This window comes from Lethenteron reissneri, chromosome 26, assembly GCF_015708825.2.
Source record: "Lethenteron reissneri isolate LAM-NWPU_2019-01 chromosome 26, ASM1570882v1, whole genome shotgun sequence".
NCBI classification, from domain to species: Eukaryota; Metazoa; Chordata; class Hyperoartia; order Petromyzontiformes; family Petromyzontidae; genus Lethenteron; species Lethenteron reissneri.
The window spans coordinates 8,575,003-8,591,440 of NC_083804.1; the positions used below are offsets into that span (position 1 = coordinate 8,575,003).

At 49.9% G+C, this 16,438-nt stretch overlaps 1 protein-coding gene across 1 annotated transcript; it reads right to left on the reverse strand.

Annotated features, from left to right (window-relative positions):
- Positions 1–2,008: 2,008 nt before the first annotated feature.
- LOC133347952 (receptor-type tyrosine-protein phosphatase eta-like) lies at positions 2,009–16,000 on the reverse strand. Its single transcript, XM_061560717.1, is given in 9 exon segments — positions 2,009–7,578; positions 8,072–8,207; positions 9,750–9,910; positions 12,022–12,096; positions 12,098–12,145; positions 12,638–12,772; positions 14,367–14,443; positions 14,853–14,987; positions 15,973–16,000. Coding segments are annotated over 9 exon segments (981 nt in total). The 3' UTR covers positions 2,009–7,392.
- Positions 16,001–16,438: the final 438 nt, after the last annotated feature.

Genomic DNA, 16,438 nt, shown 5'->3' on the forward strand with positions numbered 1-16,438 from the left:
TGCGAACCCCGCTGAGATGTTGGGCGAATGCGGTGGTTGGTGTGGGTTGTGTGTGGGGTGGGGGAGGCATCAAAGCAAAGCCCTCCCCCCCACGGCACTCCATCTCCTTATGTTCCACACGGGTCATGCTTTCCGAGATCTCGTGCGTGCGCGACCTTTTTTGGGGATGGCTCATCCTAAAATTCTAAGAACACTTTACGTTGTTTTTCTAATCCGCTACATTTACACGGACGGACTGCGTGCATTTGCGAATGACCGTGGGCTTAGTTTCTCACCGCTGGCCCCGAAGTTGGAATTGTCGGCATCAGGCGCTACCACTCGGGTACAAAGTTCGCTTATCTATTACCTCTAAATAATAATGACGATGATACGTTTCAATCTTGATTTGAAGCTTTCGTGACTGCAGGAATCCATACTCTTTGGGTTCTTTCGGTAAAGTCACGTGGGTATATTTTATTTTATACCTACGTGACTTTACCGAAAGAACGAAAGAGTATGATGATTTCGATTTAAAGCTTTCGTGACTGCAGGGATTGATTTTATTGGTTCTTTCGGTAAAGCCACGTAGAATGGAAATAATAAAATAATAATAAAACACATAATAAAATAATTCTCAAGACGTTTCGGCCACAACGCAAGCAGCCGTCCTCAGGTGACTTTACCGAAAGAACCAAGAAGAGTATGATGACGTTTGCATGCTGGAAAATAAGAAGAGGTTTGGCGGGGGGGGGGATAGTGTGGGGGGGGGGGGGTAATGACGTCACGCCACGCTTGTGAGGTGGAGGGGAGGGGGTTGATTGGGCTGAGGTGGAGAGGGCTGTTGTGAAGAGGATTGGGGGGGGGGGGTAATGACGTCACGGGACGTAGAAGGTAATGAGGAAAGGAGTCCTGACGTCACGCGTCACCGGCGAGTTGGAGCAGAAGGATGGTGACGTCACGCTCGATTTGGGGTGCGTTAGGTTGGGGGTGACGTCACCAGACGCGGGTGGGGGGGGTATTGGGAGTAGAGTGGGTTAATGACGTCACGCAGCACGGGTGAGGTGGACGACAGGGAGTGATGACGTTCAAGGGACTCGGGAGTGGTGAGTGGAGGGGGCTGGGTATGACGTCACGCGACATAGGTGATGCGTTTGCGAGGAATTGATGATAAAGTAATTCGATATCCTTTCACCGCAGAAGTTCCTATATTATTGTACTCTACATTATTACAATTAAATGAGCGTATTAATTACCCAATAAATATAAAATAGGGCAAAATAAGAGGATTATTTGAACATATTTTGAAGTCTCACTGAATCTCAAGACTTTTTCAGGAGAATTGCTGCCGAGTTTTCGCAGTATGGGAGGCAACGTTACTGCTGCTGCTGCTGCTTCTGGATCCTAATTGAAGTGATACTGGTAGGAACCTCCTGGTTACACCAGCCCACAGGGGATTATTGTGTCCGTCCGTCGTGCAGGGAGGGGCTGGGTGGGGAGGGAGGGGCTGGGTGGGGAGGGAGGGGCTGGGTGGGGAGGGGAGGGTGGGGCTGGGTGGGGAGGGGAGGGTGGGGCTGGGTGGGGAGGGAGGGGCTGGGTGGGGAGGGGAGGGTGGGGCTGGGTGGGGAGGGAGGGGCTGGGTGGGGAGGGGAGGGTGGGGCTGGGTGGGGAGGGGAGGGTGGGGCTGGGTGGGGAGGGTGGGGAGGGGCTGGGTGGGGAGGCTGGGGAGGGGCTGGGTGGGGAGGCTGGGGAGGGGCTGGGTGGGGAGGGTGGGGCTGGGTGGGGGGTGGGAGGGGGGGGGGCTGGGTGGGGAGGGGCTGGTCACCCCGTGGTGCCCTTATAAAACTCAACGTTTAACCTACTCACGCCGGCTTGTGCCCGCCCTCACAGTCGGGCATATTTGCGGAATACACCACGCCGCCGTTGACCCTGGCCATTGACCGAGCAACCCAACGTTCCTACCAGCTCCCTCCGCAGGAATGTGTTTTGCAGGTAACGTTTCAGCAAGCGGATATTGGGGACACAAAACAAGCTCGTCACAAGTCAAAATATATTCGTGAACTAATTTACACAGTAAAAACAATTACAGTAAAATTAAACCCAAAAAAATACAATTATGTTTGGCTGGCACAGTAGATCGAAATGCACAATTATAACATATATAACACGACCTGATCATCATGAATACGATAACGACAATACTGGCACACAATCGTCGGTCCAAAGCATAGCCTCTGCAATACCCAACAGCACTTTGAATCCCGCCATGCGCAAGCGACCTTCCCCGTGGCGTTCCCATAACCGTGGGGATTTGTTCCCGTGTACACGGAGGCTGGGGAACTTGACAGACTTCCCCCACTACCTTGAAGCTGCCGCTCCGGGAGATGGGAATCGAACAGGCGCGCTGACCATGAACAAACATTTCACTACCTGTGAGATATTTCACTACCTGTGAGATCTTCACTCAAAACTGCCCTAGCTGCCACTGCTATTCAGTGGCCTGAAATCAAATGTATCGCTCCAGATGACCGCTGCAAAGTATGATCTTGAATTTTGATTATGGTGTGCTGATCTTTAAAGGTGCATTGAAAAAATGTCGATACTCCTACTGATACTCCTGCTGTTATGGAATGACTCATGCTGCCAGCTATGGCTGCAAAGTTTGGTCGTACATGTTATGTATATCGTTTATTGTTAAATTTGAATCACAGTTCCTATGATCACTGTTACATTGTTTTTATAGATTTTTTTTAGTAATTTCGAAAACGCTTTGGTTTAGCCATATTTGTTTGTTGTAGTACAGAGTTAGACTGATAACTTTAATCTAAATTGTCTTGTGGTTGTTATTATTTGACTTGCATCCCACTGGGATTTTTGCACACAGCAGTTGATATGCGGTGCTTTTTCTGGAATATTTTGCTGTTTTTTCCTGAAATGTTCTTGTTGCGTGTAGTCACTTTAAGATGTTTCCTTGTTCATGGCTCACAGGGCTCTACCTAATAAATGAAATTGAAAAAAACTGAAACAACCACGGGCTGCTGCTCGGCGAGCATAGCAAGCATCGCCACTTCACACGCGGATTCGGGAGTGTGTCGTCGAAACGCCACGCACGGCTGGAACCACAAAGTGAAAAGCGCGCATCTCTCCATGCGAACATTCGTTATTCATGTTGGTCATTTTACACAGCATCACAAAAGACAAGTTCTAATCAGTTCCGTGGAAACCCATTATCATGGCCGCAATGTGTCACGTGGCATTGAACGTTATATCGTAAACAATTAGAAATCACTAACATATATACAAATTCTTACTTTACATTTCACCCTATTTTAACATGTACACACACGTTCGGCTCACCCCGATTACTTTCGCAAAGGCAAACAAGCAACTATTATCTTCAACTGTACCACGTGATAGAAGATAATGAAAATATTCCAATCTCTTTTCAAATCTGGCATGGATTCGATAGTGGGCTCGGCAACGCGAGTACCGCGCTGTGGAAAGTAAAGTGGTCGTGAACAGGACACAGTGGCACCCGTCATGGGAATGTGGACTTTCCAGTGCACCAACGACGAGGGGGCACGAGCCCGTTGAGCGCAGGGGTGGTGCGGCCAGTGCCGGATTAAGCTAGTGCGGGGCCTGTAGCATTTGTTATAAAGGGGCCCTAAATAAAAAAAAACACATAAATATTAAAACACAATTTTTTACTTGCACAGTAAAGTCATTGTATTTTTTCATTTTCTATGCAGCCAGATAATACGACAAATCGCTAACCTTCAACACCCGGTCGTTCGTAAAAGTTGAAGGTGGTATAGTACTATAGTAATAGTGCAAGTGCAGAATCACTGAACCGGAATTGATAGCTTGAAAGCATTTAGCGCGGGGCCCTTGAAAGTGCGGGGCCCGTAGCATGTGTAGCTACTTGTGCTACATGTTTAGCTACTTGTGCTACTGGGATAATCCGCCACTGGGTGCAGCCACATCACAAGGCACGGTATAAAACGCGCGGCAAGCGCGTCGAAATAATTAAAAAACCAAAAATGTTCGTGGTTTATTTTGTTTTGCTTGCCAGGGACGGAATGCACAAGTCCAATCCACTGATGGATGAGGATCTCCCCATACCGCGGGGCAATTATTTTCTTTTTATCACACTTCACCACCACGCCAGTCAGAGTGGCTCAGTGACAACGGAGTGACTATTGGGTGGAATGACATGGCAGTGCCGGGCATCGCACGCCAATTACAGCAGCGCTGGGGATGAAGACACTTCGTAGAGAGAGGCAGTGAGTCACAACAGGGAGAGAGAAGCGTAAATCCTTGCGTCTGGACTTGAACAAGCGGACATAATCTGCGGTGCGTTTGCCGTGTGAATATGTAAGTGAGTTCCCACTGTGAGTCATCTCTACTGATGTGCTCCTGCGCTCCTTAGTACGGTGGCAGTGTTACAGGAATGGAAATGGCGAGATATAGTTTCCGGTTGGTGCTCATCACATCACGGTGTAATTTTTAAAACGTATTTTACACCGACGCGCGCAAGACGCAACGGCGAGCGTTGGCTCGGACGAGGGCTGCTGATGATACGGGGAACGCGAGCGAGAATCGGGCGACGGCTCAAGCGGCGTCAACGTCAATGGCCAAACAGAGCAGGCATTGGAACGGGGAGAAAGGACCAATTTACCCCACAAACCACGAGTCTAAAAAAACTGTATTTTTTTATTTTACTAGGTAAGGTCCACTTAGCTATATAACTCTTTTTCAAAAGTGACCTGGCCACAAATGATAGCTCAACGAAGTGGCTTATCATAACGTGGACATTTATAGCAGCTAAATACTCTTAAACACACGTTTCTAAATATATAGGCAAAAACCGGAGGATCCTGGAGAAAAATCCACGCGACCACAGAGAGAATACGCAAACTCCAAATATACAGGCGTCGGGGTCGGGACCGAACCCACGACCTCCTGTATACCAGGCGAGTTAACATTTCGCCACCGTGGCGCCCCGCATAAAAACATCGCTCGGCTGATACGGATATCTCCTACACCGACGGAGAATTGAGAATAGCTCACAGTGCAACCGCGGTCACCGATATCAAACCGTGGTACGCAGAGTGACACCACTGCCCGCTTCTATCAATCACTGGCAGCATGTCAGATATTCACCAGGCTACTTGTGAAGCTGTCCACTGGCTCACCCACCAACCTGAACATGAACAAATAAACATAAGGTGCTTGCCACAAATGAATCACAATACCTTGCTGATCTCGCCAAGGAGCATAGACCATCACGCAAACTCTTCTTTAGAACTGCTTTGTGTGTTTAGTTTGTTGTCCTTCCCCCGCACCTTTGAATAATACGCCTGGCTACGTACAGTGCAAAATAAGTTGAATATACATTCGTACATAAACGTTGCTGATTGGCTTCCCTCCGCTCGCAACAAGAATGACTTGCGCCCGTCCAGGTGGCACATTGCACGAAGCGCTCGGCTCGTGATTGTAGAGGTCACGAGTTCAAATCCACGTCGGGTTATGACTGAGTGGTTAATTTTAGAGACTGGTCCCTACCATGGGAATGTGGAATGTACACCTGTGGCTCAGGGTCGTTAATCAGAGAAGAGCGGGACCCCACGGTCAGTGGGAAGGGAGGCACTGTGGCTTCTATTTTGAGGAATTTTGTTTAGGCTATCAGAAATAATTGTAAATTTGTATTTTCTATCTTAAAAAAATATATTCTTTGCAGTTACTTTTTCAAGTTTACATGATGGATGTAGCTTGCACCGTAAAATATGTATGTTCATGAGAAAACATACAATTAGCATTGATCAATGCATCTGGCTGGGTGACAGTGTGGAAAAATTAGCAACTCAGAGTTGGCAGTTTGTGACTCATCACCATTATCTTGTTAAAAATAAATACTAAATTGCTTGTTTTATGCCAATAGTATTTCACAACTTCTGTTGTTCCAAGGTCTCCCTTTTAAAATAATCTCTTTTGGCTCCTGAATGCATGTTGTAGCAAAAAAATGAGTGGGGATTAAATATTTCCAAGTTCACTGGTGCAGAAACTACCACATGAATATTTCTTGTTTTATTTTAACCCTCCCATGCATCTCGTTTGGTGGAGAGGACTCGCTCTCTGCCCTAAATGATCGCCGATGAAATGACCTCGGTTAACACAACCGATTCAGCCGTTTGGTATGGCATACCGACGCTTTGTTGCACATTCTGAGAGCTTCTTCAATCTACACCAGCGGTTCTCAAAGTGTGGTCTGCGGGCCGTCGGGTGTGCCGTGGCGGTCCTGCAGGTGATCCGCGGGGCTGTGATGCAAATGCAGGTCGACCTGGAAATAATTAACTTTTTATATACCCTTTGTTTCGGACAGTAATATTTTACTCAAATTTTATTTTAAAAGTTTAAGTTAAGTAAACTACCCTGATCAAATTCGCCGAACATTAAGATCTAAATGCCACCCGAGACAAAAAAAGCTTATAGCTGCATAATTTTTTTTATGTTCCGGTAATATGCATATTTTTTTATTCCTGGTATTTAGAGAAAGAAGTGAATGCATGTTGTCATCAGACGGGAGGGAAGCTGGGTAGTCCACGGAAATGTTTGCATCGTCTGAGTGGTCCACGGGCCAAAACAGTTTGAGAAACACTGACCTACGCAAACGATATTGTCGGGCAAGCAGATGTACAAAAGCACCAATTAAATTTGGTAAAAAAAGAAGGAAATGAATTCAAGCTCCCAGAATATTGAGTGAATGTCATAATACAACGCTCCACGTGATGGGAACTTGTTCCGGAACGGACAAAGCATCCCAGCACGTGGAACGAAACACGGGACATCGTGCGGGAACGACACGCGCCGGAGAGCCGTACGGCGCACACCCGCGGAAATCTACGCCGAGGGCCACATCGTTGGGACTAAACCGTACCAACATCATTCTGTGTGGAGCGTGGACTCTGGCCACCGAACGACGGTATTAAATTTTGATTTAAAGCTTTCGTGACTGCAGGGATTCATATTCTTGGTTCTTTCGGTATTAAACTCGCAGTTTGTGCTGCTCATTCGTGAATTTATCCCACGACTGCATCCATTGGGGGGCGAAAATTTCAATTTTGTGGCATTGCGCGGTGAAAGAAAAAAATTCTCCTGCGGATCACTCGTTACCGCTTACGATGAAAGCAGTCGCCTGCAATCGCAAGAGACGAACGTTTTGGCGACTTCAAACAAACCATCAGCTATGTACAAGAGCCGAGGATGGTGACAAGCTACAATGATCTTCTCATCTCTGCTCTCCTCCCCCAGACACCACACCCCCCTCCCCACCAACGACGATAGGCATGGATTGTCCCGACGGGTCCGTCCTGCCGACCCCCATTGCTTGGCAGGCCCCGGCTGGGCCACGCCATTTCAATTGTCGGTGAGGAATGTGTGGTTCTCGTTGTTGTTCTGGTTGCGCGGCTCCATGTGGAAGTTGTCGACGATGTTGTTCTCGTAGATGCCCTCGTTGGAGTAGATCACCTCGTAGTCAGAGTCCTTCTTCTTCTCCTCCTCCAGCACTTTGAGTATACACTTGTGGATGAATATGTACTGCATCTGCAAATCGCACGTCCACCACGGTCAGAATTTTAGTCTCTTTGGTCTCAGCCGAGCCGACGGCAGCCTGCGCAACTTTAGCCAAGTCTTCGCGCGCGAATTTCATTTAACCGGCATTGTTTATTTTAATAGCCACATTACGTGCACAAAATAAGGTTTTACAAAAAAAAATCCACAGGTTGTCATCCAGTGCGCGAGTGTGCGAGCGTATGAGTGTGTAAGCCAATGAGAGTGCACCAGTGTGCAAGCGTGCGGGTGTGCGAGTGTGCCGGTGTGCGAGTGTGTCTTTGTGCGAGTATGTCTTTGAGCGGGTGTGTGGGTGTCTTGAGTGTGCGAGTGAGTGTGTGTGTGAGTGTGCAAGAGAGTGGGTGTGTGAGTGCGCTGGTGTGCGGGTGTTTCTTTGAGTGGGTGTGCGGGGGTGCGAGCGAGCGGATGTGTGAGTGTGCGAGTGAGCGGCGTGCGAGCGTGCGAGTGCGTGGGCGTGCGGCCGCACCTCGGTTTGCACCATCAAGACGCGACTCATGCGCATGTCATGCACGATGCGGTAGATGTCGATCTCCGGCTTCTTGTCGATGTCTTGCAGGAGGTGGTCGAGCGAGATGAAGGTCCCGGTCCTCCCGACGCCCGCGCTGCTCCCACACGCGCACGGAGACGCAGCACGCAGAGCGCCGTCGTTTAAATTCCTTGCTTGACTTCGATTCGAACTGGGATCGTGTTTATTCCCTCTGGCAGGCTAGGGTGGCTAGAGGCAAGATGTTAACTACCTCGCCTAGTATACAGGATGTCGCAGGTTTGATCCCGACCCTGATGTCTGTATGTGTGTTCTCCCAGTGGTCGCATGGATTTTTCTCCGGGTCCTCCGGTTTTTCCCTCCACACTTAGAATCAACACGCATTTAGAGTATTTGGCTGCAATAAATGTCCACGTGATTAGCCCCTTCGTTGAGCTATCATTTGTGGCCAGGTCGCTTCCAAACAAGAGCTATATAGCTCAGTGGCCCTTACCTTGTAAAAATAAAAGTTTAGTTTACAGAATGCAACAACTACCTACCGGCTCGGCAGTTGAAGCAACGGGCAAGTTTCTTTCAGTCCCCCCCCCCTCCGCCCCTATCACCTGTCCACCCAGCAGTATAAATGGGAACACCACAGAGTTGGTCAAGCGGCAGGTCGAGTGTGGTGGGGTAAAGTGTGGGTAGTACTCCCAGACTCTTCTTCCTCCAAGACGTCCGCCCAGCGTGAAGGAGGAAGGCCAAACTGCCCTCTAGAGTTGCCCGCTAGAGTTGCCCACTAGAGTTGCCCGCTAGAGTTGCCCTCTCGAGCTCCGTCGAGCCGAGACCCTTCTGCCAGCAGTGGCGTGAGCAACACGCACAGCAGGGCTGCACTTCTACCATTGCCCTCTATTTACTACTCCCGCTACTTTCTGTGATATTTGTGCGTTGACTGTCACAGTGCACACCAGCATCAGTCAGCCTTGGTCAATCGACTGCTGGATGAAGGCGTCCCCCAAAGTCACCGCTATCTTTCACGATCCTGCGATGCGATGATCCACCTAGCACCTGTACACGAGCCGATTCCATTGCTCCATCTCCGGAGGGAACGCCTTCTTAGGTCCGTTCAGTTTCTTGGCATTTCGTTAATAATCAAGGCCACAATTTTGTCGCGATTATCTTTAGTCAAATTAATGGCTGATGTGCGGGGAAAACGCAATAATTCGCGCAAAGGTCACAGAATAAGTCGGGGTGATTACCCACCTAAAATTTTCAACGTGAAAAAAAATAAGTAGATATTTATTTGAAAAAATGAAATGAATAAAATAACTATTTGGTTATTTCGGTAAAGTCACGTAGAAAGAAAATAAATTAAATAATAGAATACGACGTTTCGATTGCAACACAAGCAATCGTCATCAGGTAGAACTAAATTTGAGAGAGAGACAAAACACAGACACGGAGACACACAGACAGACACACAAGCAGAGAGAGACAACACAGAGACACACAACATAGACTGTCTAGAGAGAGACACACAAATTAACGATTTTCCGTGACCATCGTGACCTCCTTGCCAAAGCCAGCATCGATCACGGTCTATCGTCATCACACATCATCATCGTAGTCATCGTTAAAATTATTGTCACGATCGTTAGAGTCGTCGTCACCGCCGCCGCTGCACCTGCAGTGGACAACGATGGGGCCGCCCTTGTTCGTTGTATTCACGTGGGTGCGGAAGATCCGCACGAAGTTGGTGAGCGAGTCCGTCGTGTCGGGGACGCCGTGGTCTGGCCACGCCGTGAAGTGGAAGTGGTACAGCGGTCGCATTTCATCTGTCTTGTGCTGAGCCGGAGGATAGGGGGGGGGGCGCAGGGAGAAAGCGGCGGTTAGTGCGCCCGGCACGCCACATTCAATATGGAGTACATCTCGCATTGGCTGTGCCGGCTGGTCACGTGCCTACTACTCTGGCGAGACAGCGGTTGGCATGGGAGAGGAAACGTCGTTTACGAGGAGGGAGATAGCGGTTTGCCAAGAAGAAGATGGCGGTTGGTGCGGGAGAGAGAAAAGGCGGTTTGCAAGGAGAGAGATGGCGGTTGGTGCGGGAGAGAGAAAAGGCGGTTTGCAAGGAGAGAGAAAAGGCGGTTTGCAAGGAGAGAGATGGCGGTTGGTGCGGGAGAGAGAAAAGGCGGTTTGCAAGGAGAGAGATGGCGGTTGGTGCGGGAGAGAGAAAAGGCGGTTTGCAAGGAGAGAGATGGCGGTTGGTGCGGGAGAGAGAAAAGGCGGTTTGCAAGGAGAGAGATGGCGGTTGGTGCGGGAGAGAGAAAAGGCGGTTTGCAAGGAGAGAGAAAAGGCGGTTTGCAAGGAGAGAGATGGCGGTTTGCAAGGAGAGAGATGGCGGTTGGTGCGGGAGAGAGAAAAGGCGGTTTGCAAGGAGAGAGATGGTGGTTTGCAAGGAGAGAGATGGCGGTTGGTGCGGGAGAGAGAAAAGGCGGTTTGCAAGGAGAGAGATGGCGGTTTGCAAGGAGAGAGATGGCGGTTGGTGCGGGAGAGAGAAAAGGCGGTTTGCAAGGAGAGAGATGGCGGTTCGCAAGGAAGGAGATGGCGGTTTGCAGTCAATGGTGGGACGGCTGCAGGGGAACGGTGGTGGTGGTGGTGGTAATGTCTGGGGAGGGGTGAGAGAGTAAAAATAAACATTCGTAGCTGCCGTCTGTTGACAGCGGGGACCCTTAAGAGGCTGGTTGTTTGCGCTTAAGGTCATGACCAGGGCTTAATTTCCGGCGGGGGTCCATCTCAGCAAATAGCAGTGCGCCCAGCACACCGTGACTAATATAATTCTCGCTGCATCGTGGCTCCCGGTCATGGTGGCACTTCCCCTCAAGACGGTCCCCGTCTCAAAGCCCACTGCAGTCAAGGAGGACAACATTCAGTGAGAATGACGCTCTGGTGGGCACGACCGTCCATACACGAAACGTGCAGGGGGAGCGGGGATCATCGCTCATGAAGCCCTTCGCTGTGAGCACAGCAAGACATCTTAGCGGAGTTCCTGTAACAGCTGTTAGGGTTAGTGGTCTTATGCTACGGAATGTGGTCTAGAGATACGGGGGTTGGGGGGGGGGCAGCTATTTACTCAAAATCTCAAACAAATTGCCACGGTCACCAAGAATTACACTTTTTCTTTTTCGACACGGAAGAGTGCTACGACGAGTAAGGAGACTTTTAATGAAACATTTTAATTGACGCGAGGGAAATGCGCGACGACCCACAGATGCACTTTACAAGGCACTTTTCATGTTTTTTTTTTTGCAACTTAAAGGTGCCTTTCTTTGTAACCTTTACTCAAATGGCAGCAAAATGTACTTATTTCGCTCGTCTCATCCCCTCAAATATATTCCTCATTGACAACATCCTGCCCTCCGGTCAATGACTTATTGTGGGTTGTGTGCATTCACGCACGCATGCACTAGGCGCGTGCGTGTGTGCGTGCGAGTGTGTACGCATGTGTGCGCGCCTTGAGACCAGTTGCACAGGTATTCGGTGCTATATATATTAGATCAACTCGGCCTCAAATGAGCACCTGGTGCAGTGTGTAAACATCGCCACTGGGGAGAAAAAGGTGGCCGGGTGTAGTGTTGGCAACCCACCCCCTCCTCGTGTGCCATGGTGGCCTTCATTGGTGCTCGATAACAGCACTTGCCATCAACAATCTTTTAAAGGCTATATATGGGGCATCTCAATACAATAAACTAACATATGATAATGGTGTGTATGTGCGCTTGCATTTGCGTGCAAGCGTACATACATGTATGTGCACACGTTTCATGGGAACGCGTGTTTCTGAGCACGTGTACGTACACGTGCATGCTTGTGCGCGAATGCTTGTTGCCCGCACACGGTGTGCGTGTGTGCGTTTGTGCATGCGAGAGCGCCCGGGGGTGTGAGCGCGCGGGCCTCACGTTCTTGACCAGCAAGTGTCGGATCGTCCACTCGGGGCTCGGTTTGTCCCACTCCATTACGAGGCCGATGTCACCAGTAGCGCACTGGCGTGATGTCCATGGGCCAGTAGCACTCGCACTTGGGCTGAGGGGAGCCGCGCGGACGGAGCAGAGACAGAGGAGACAGAACGCAAGGCAGCGAGCGGCAATCAGCGCGGTCAAGTATGGGTCGAGCGACCCCCATGGCGGAGGCCTTCATAGAGTGGTGGGGAGTTGGAGGGGGGTGGGGGGGGGGGTGACACGTCTCGATTGTATCATCTCGTTTGCTCCACGAGCCTGAACTAAACGCTCGCGTGGAGTGTAACGCATTACTGCCAATGGGCGAGATTTGTATGCAAACGACATGCGAATGCTGTAAATTGGCTGAAGTGGAAAACTAAAACTGCTCGCTAACAGCACTTGCTCCTACGGTCTGTTTCAAGGCTATACGGCGGAACTTTGTGGGAATAGTGGTCGGGGGGGTGGGGGAGGATGGAGTAGAGTCGGTGAGGGGGGGGGGGTCAGTGGAGTTGGGGGTGAGGACTGAGTGAACCACTACCTAGACCGATCCATGACCGCGGTCGGTGCTGACACTCACCTGCCCACGCTCCACACAGTTGGTGAGCATCACGATCTGGTTGACCTTCTGCTCCCACACCATCCTCCAGAAGTCCTCCCTCGTGCCCGCCAGGGGCCCCTGCGCGGCGATGTACTCCCGTGACGAGGAGTGGCCCTGCGCGCCGCACAGAGACAAAGATCCCCTATGTAGCCTCTCAACAGACCGTTGGGGCAAGTGCTGTTACTAAGGCTGACAATTGTACACGAGGGAGCGGGTGGCCAACATCATGCCCACCCTCCATTCGTCACCCCAATACTGATGTTTATACACCACACCAGGTACTCAAACAAGGCTCAGTCGACCTAAAGAAGGCCCTGGACCTGTTCAGATATTCGTCACTGTTGTTGGCCGTGAGAGGGAAACAATCTCGGGTTACCAGGTCCATAGCGCAGTGCGCTAACCGCTATATAGACAAAGATCCCCCGTATAGGCTTAACAGGCTGTTGGGGAAAGTGCTGTTAGCGAGCACCTATGAAGGCCGGCATGGCACACAAAGGGGGTGGGGTGGCCAGCACCATTACCGGCCGCCTTTGTCTCCCAAATGGCAAAGTTTGCACTCATTTAAGGCCGAGTTGACCTTGTGAAGGCCCAGGACTGGTTCAGATATTCATCAGTAGTGTTGGTGGTCGCCGGGTTAGTAGCGCAGGTCGCTAACCGTCGCACCACCGCTCACACACGCACACGCGACACTTCTTCCTGAGCTGCATGGAATGCCGCAAGTGGAGGAGAAAGGCAGTCACGTGTTTTGTTCGCCGAGGTTTAAGGGGCAAAACCTTTCTTAGAATTACTGTTGTTATTTAAACTAGAAGACACCCCTTCACCTCTTAAGTTCTAAACACGAACCAAAGTCATCAAACCAGATGAATGGCAGCAGCTATAGCACGTGTCTAATAAAGGACTTCGCCATGCATTGCTTGGTCTCCTTCACTCTTTATTCGGGTTAACACCCGCACCCCGCTGGTCCCAACACCGGACTAGCTGCTCCTCGCGACGCGCCCTGCACGCGCTCTTCAGTCAGTCTTTCCCACTCCCCCTGCTCCGCACACCGCTGGCCGCAGGTGCTGAAGCCCTGCAGCCACGTGGCTGATGGCGCGGATTCCCCCCAGCCACCCAACGTGGTCGCGCTTCTTCACTTCAACAACTGACCCGGAGCCCTTCTGGGCTCCCACCTATATCCCATTCACCATGTGACCCTGTCTCCTCCCTCAAGCACGCCCTTCCAAACCTTCCAGATCTCGCCTCCCCATCGCGCCCTGCTGGCTCCGCCCCTAGGTTCCGCCTACACTCACCTCGCTTCCGATTGGACCCGAGGTGAGCAGGGGACCTTCACATACGCCCCCATACTGGCTCCGCCCCCCAATACCCTGGGCCGTATGATTGGCCCAAAGGCCAGCAGCGAACTCCGCTTGCGCTCGCATTACACGTGCAATGGCCAGTTGAGACCAGTCTCAATCTCTCTCCTTCTCAAGGGAGATCTGGCTATACATAAATACAGATGTGGCTATACATAAGTATTTATGACCGTGTGAATGCGTAGATTGTGTGAATGGACCTTGATGTATTTGGCGTTGATGTCAGTGATGGACATCCTTGATGGAGTGTGGTAGTGGTGATGGTGGTGGCGGTCGTAGTGACGGCAACGGCCGTCGTGGTCACGACGGCAGTGATGGTGGTTATGGTGGTGGTTGCGCAGCGTAGCGACGCTCACCTTGATGTAGTTGGCGTTGATGTAGTCCGAGTGAGGGATGTCCTCGACAGACGCAAGCTTCACTCTGGTGACGTCAACTGCCGGGTGGGGCGAGGGCCAACGCAAGACAAACATCAATCGAGGTTTCTTACGTTCACTGATATGTGCCTATACCGAGCCAGAACCAAACCATAAGGCACTGTCCTCAGCAGACATGTGAATCTGGCTCTGGAACGAGCGGAGCCAGAGTCATGGCTTACGACTCAATAATTGCCCGTGACGTTTGTCACTACGCTGCGAGATCACGGCGTCATTACATCATCTACACGTGTCTCAACTCGTTCACTGTGCGTACACTAAGCACACTAAGTCGCACTGCATCGTCTCATCTACATGGTCTGGTTTATTGCGTGTGAAGTCAGTAGCATGGCTAGGCATCTGTAGTGGAAAAAAACTCAACCCACACTGAGACGCTCAGGGGACAATGTCAGCAGAAATGACACTCACACGGGAGGATGTTGGTGTAGCGGTTCTTGGTTCGGTTTTCAGCCAGTGTCGCCGCTTCCATCGCTTGACCCTTGCCAACAGCTGCTGAGCTCCTGACAGGTGTGAAACATTGACCAGAATTGGTGAAATTGGGTGCTCAAACGGCTCAGCATCTCAAAGCACCTTACATCACATCTCAACCACTCCAATGCCCTGCTGCAGTCTAGCCAAAGGATCCCTGGTAGCAGCTCTCTGTACAGTACAACACAAAAACAGGACCGACTTGCCAAAGGGACGTTATTCTCCCAGTGAGAGGCAAGTTGCTATGCGGTGTTGCCACTTAAGTTGCGAGTAACTTATCAAATGTGTCAAATTGGGACCGTGATGCCAGCACACATGGCCTTGTCTTTCTAACAACCTGACCAGATTATAAAGGGTGAGTCCAGTTTCTTTTATTTTGTTGCACCAGGTGAAAGGTCAAGAGACCGGGATGAGTCTCAGATGCAACAGTGAGCCGGGTAACCAAAATGATCAAAGCAAAAAAATATAAAAGCCAAGTATTGTGGTTAATGCAGACATGATTCCTCGTAAAAGGTTTTGTTGCCAGAAAAAAGGGGAAAACCTATTCTCATTTGTTGGAACTGGCAAAGGAGGTCCCATGAAAGTTTCGATCTTCAATCCTTATGTTTAAAATATTTTCACAAGAAGTTTGAAAATGAGAATCGAGCCAGATCAGGAAATATTTTCTTTTTGTTATACTTGCAGAGAGGTTATGGACAAAGTGCAGTGACATGGAGCTGTAGTAGAGGTGGGGTTCCAAAAGGCAACACGTTGTTATTACATTTAGGTGGAATTCCGGCTTACACGGACACGACGGTGCATTATGGCGGGACTTATCCATGCCCAGCGGTAGACATGTTGTGACGTGTCAATTCATTGGCTAAAGTAGGCTTTTTACCATCGCGACACAAGCGTCGAATCCTGCGTGTGCGTATCACTTATTTCCGATTGGTATATGTCGCAGGGGGCATGATGGACGACGGTCATAGCATAAAAACAAAGAGGTAGACAAGGAATAGAAAAACGCCTGAGATCGACCAATGAAATTATATTGTGTACAGGCCTCTGGATGGTTTGTTACATTGCAGGATCGTGCGAGATGGCGGCATTCTGGAGAGAATTTTATCCACCAGTGGACTCACAATGGCTGATCACAATGTGTCGCATGCGGGACTTGTTTGGCCATACTTCACCACGCTGGTCAACGCGGGTTCGTAAAGTAGGAGGCCCACTAACCTGGTATTCCTCGGAAAATAAATACCCAGAGTCGGCCTCGCGCTTCTTATAATATTCCGGAAACCTGGAAAATGAGCAATCAACGAGTTTGTTGTAATGAAAGCAACTGAAAAAAACGTTCAATGTTACTCATTAAGAATATCGAACATCTAATCTGTACAATACGCAAGACTTTTAGGGGGGCAATTAATTAAGCGTGGGGCCCCTGTGCACGTACATGCGTTATGTAAAGACAGTATCGTTTTAATGTGCTCGATATCAGCACTGGACATTACAATTGTCACAATATATTGGCCACTATTTATTACATT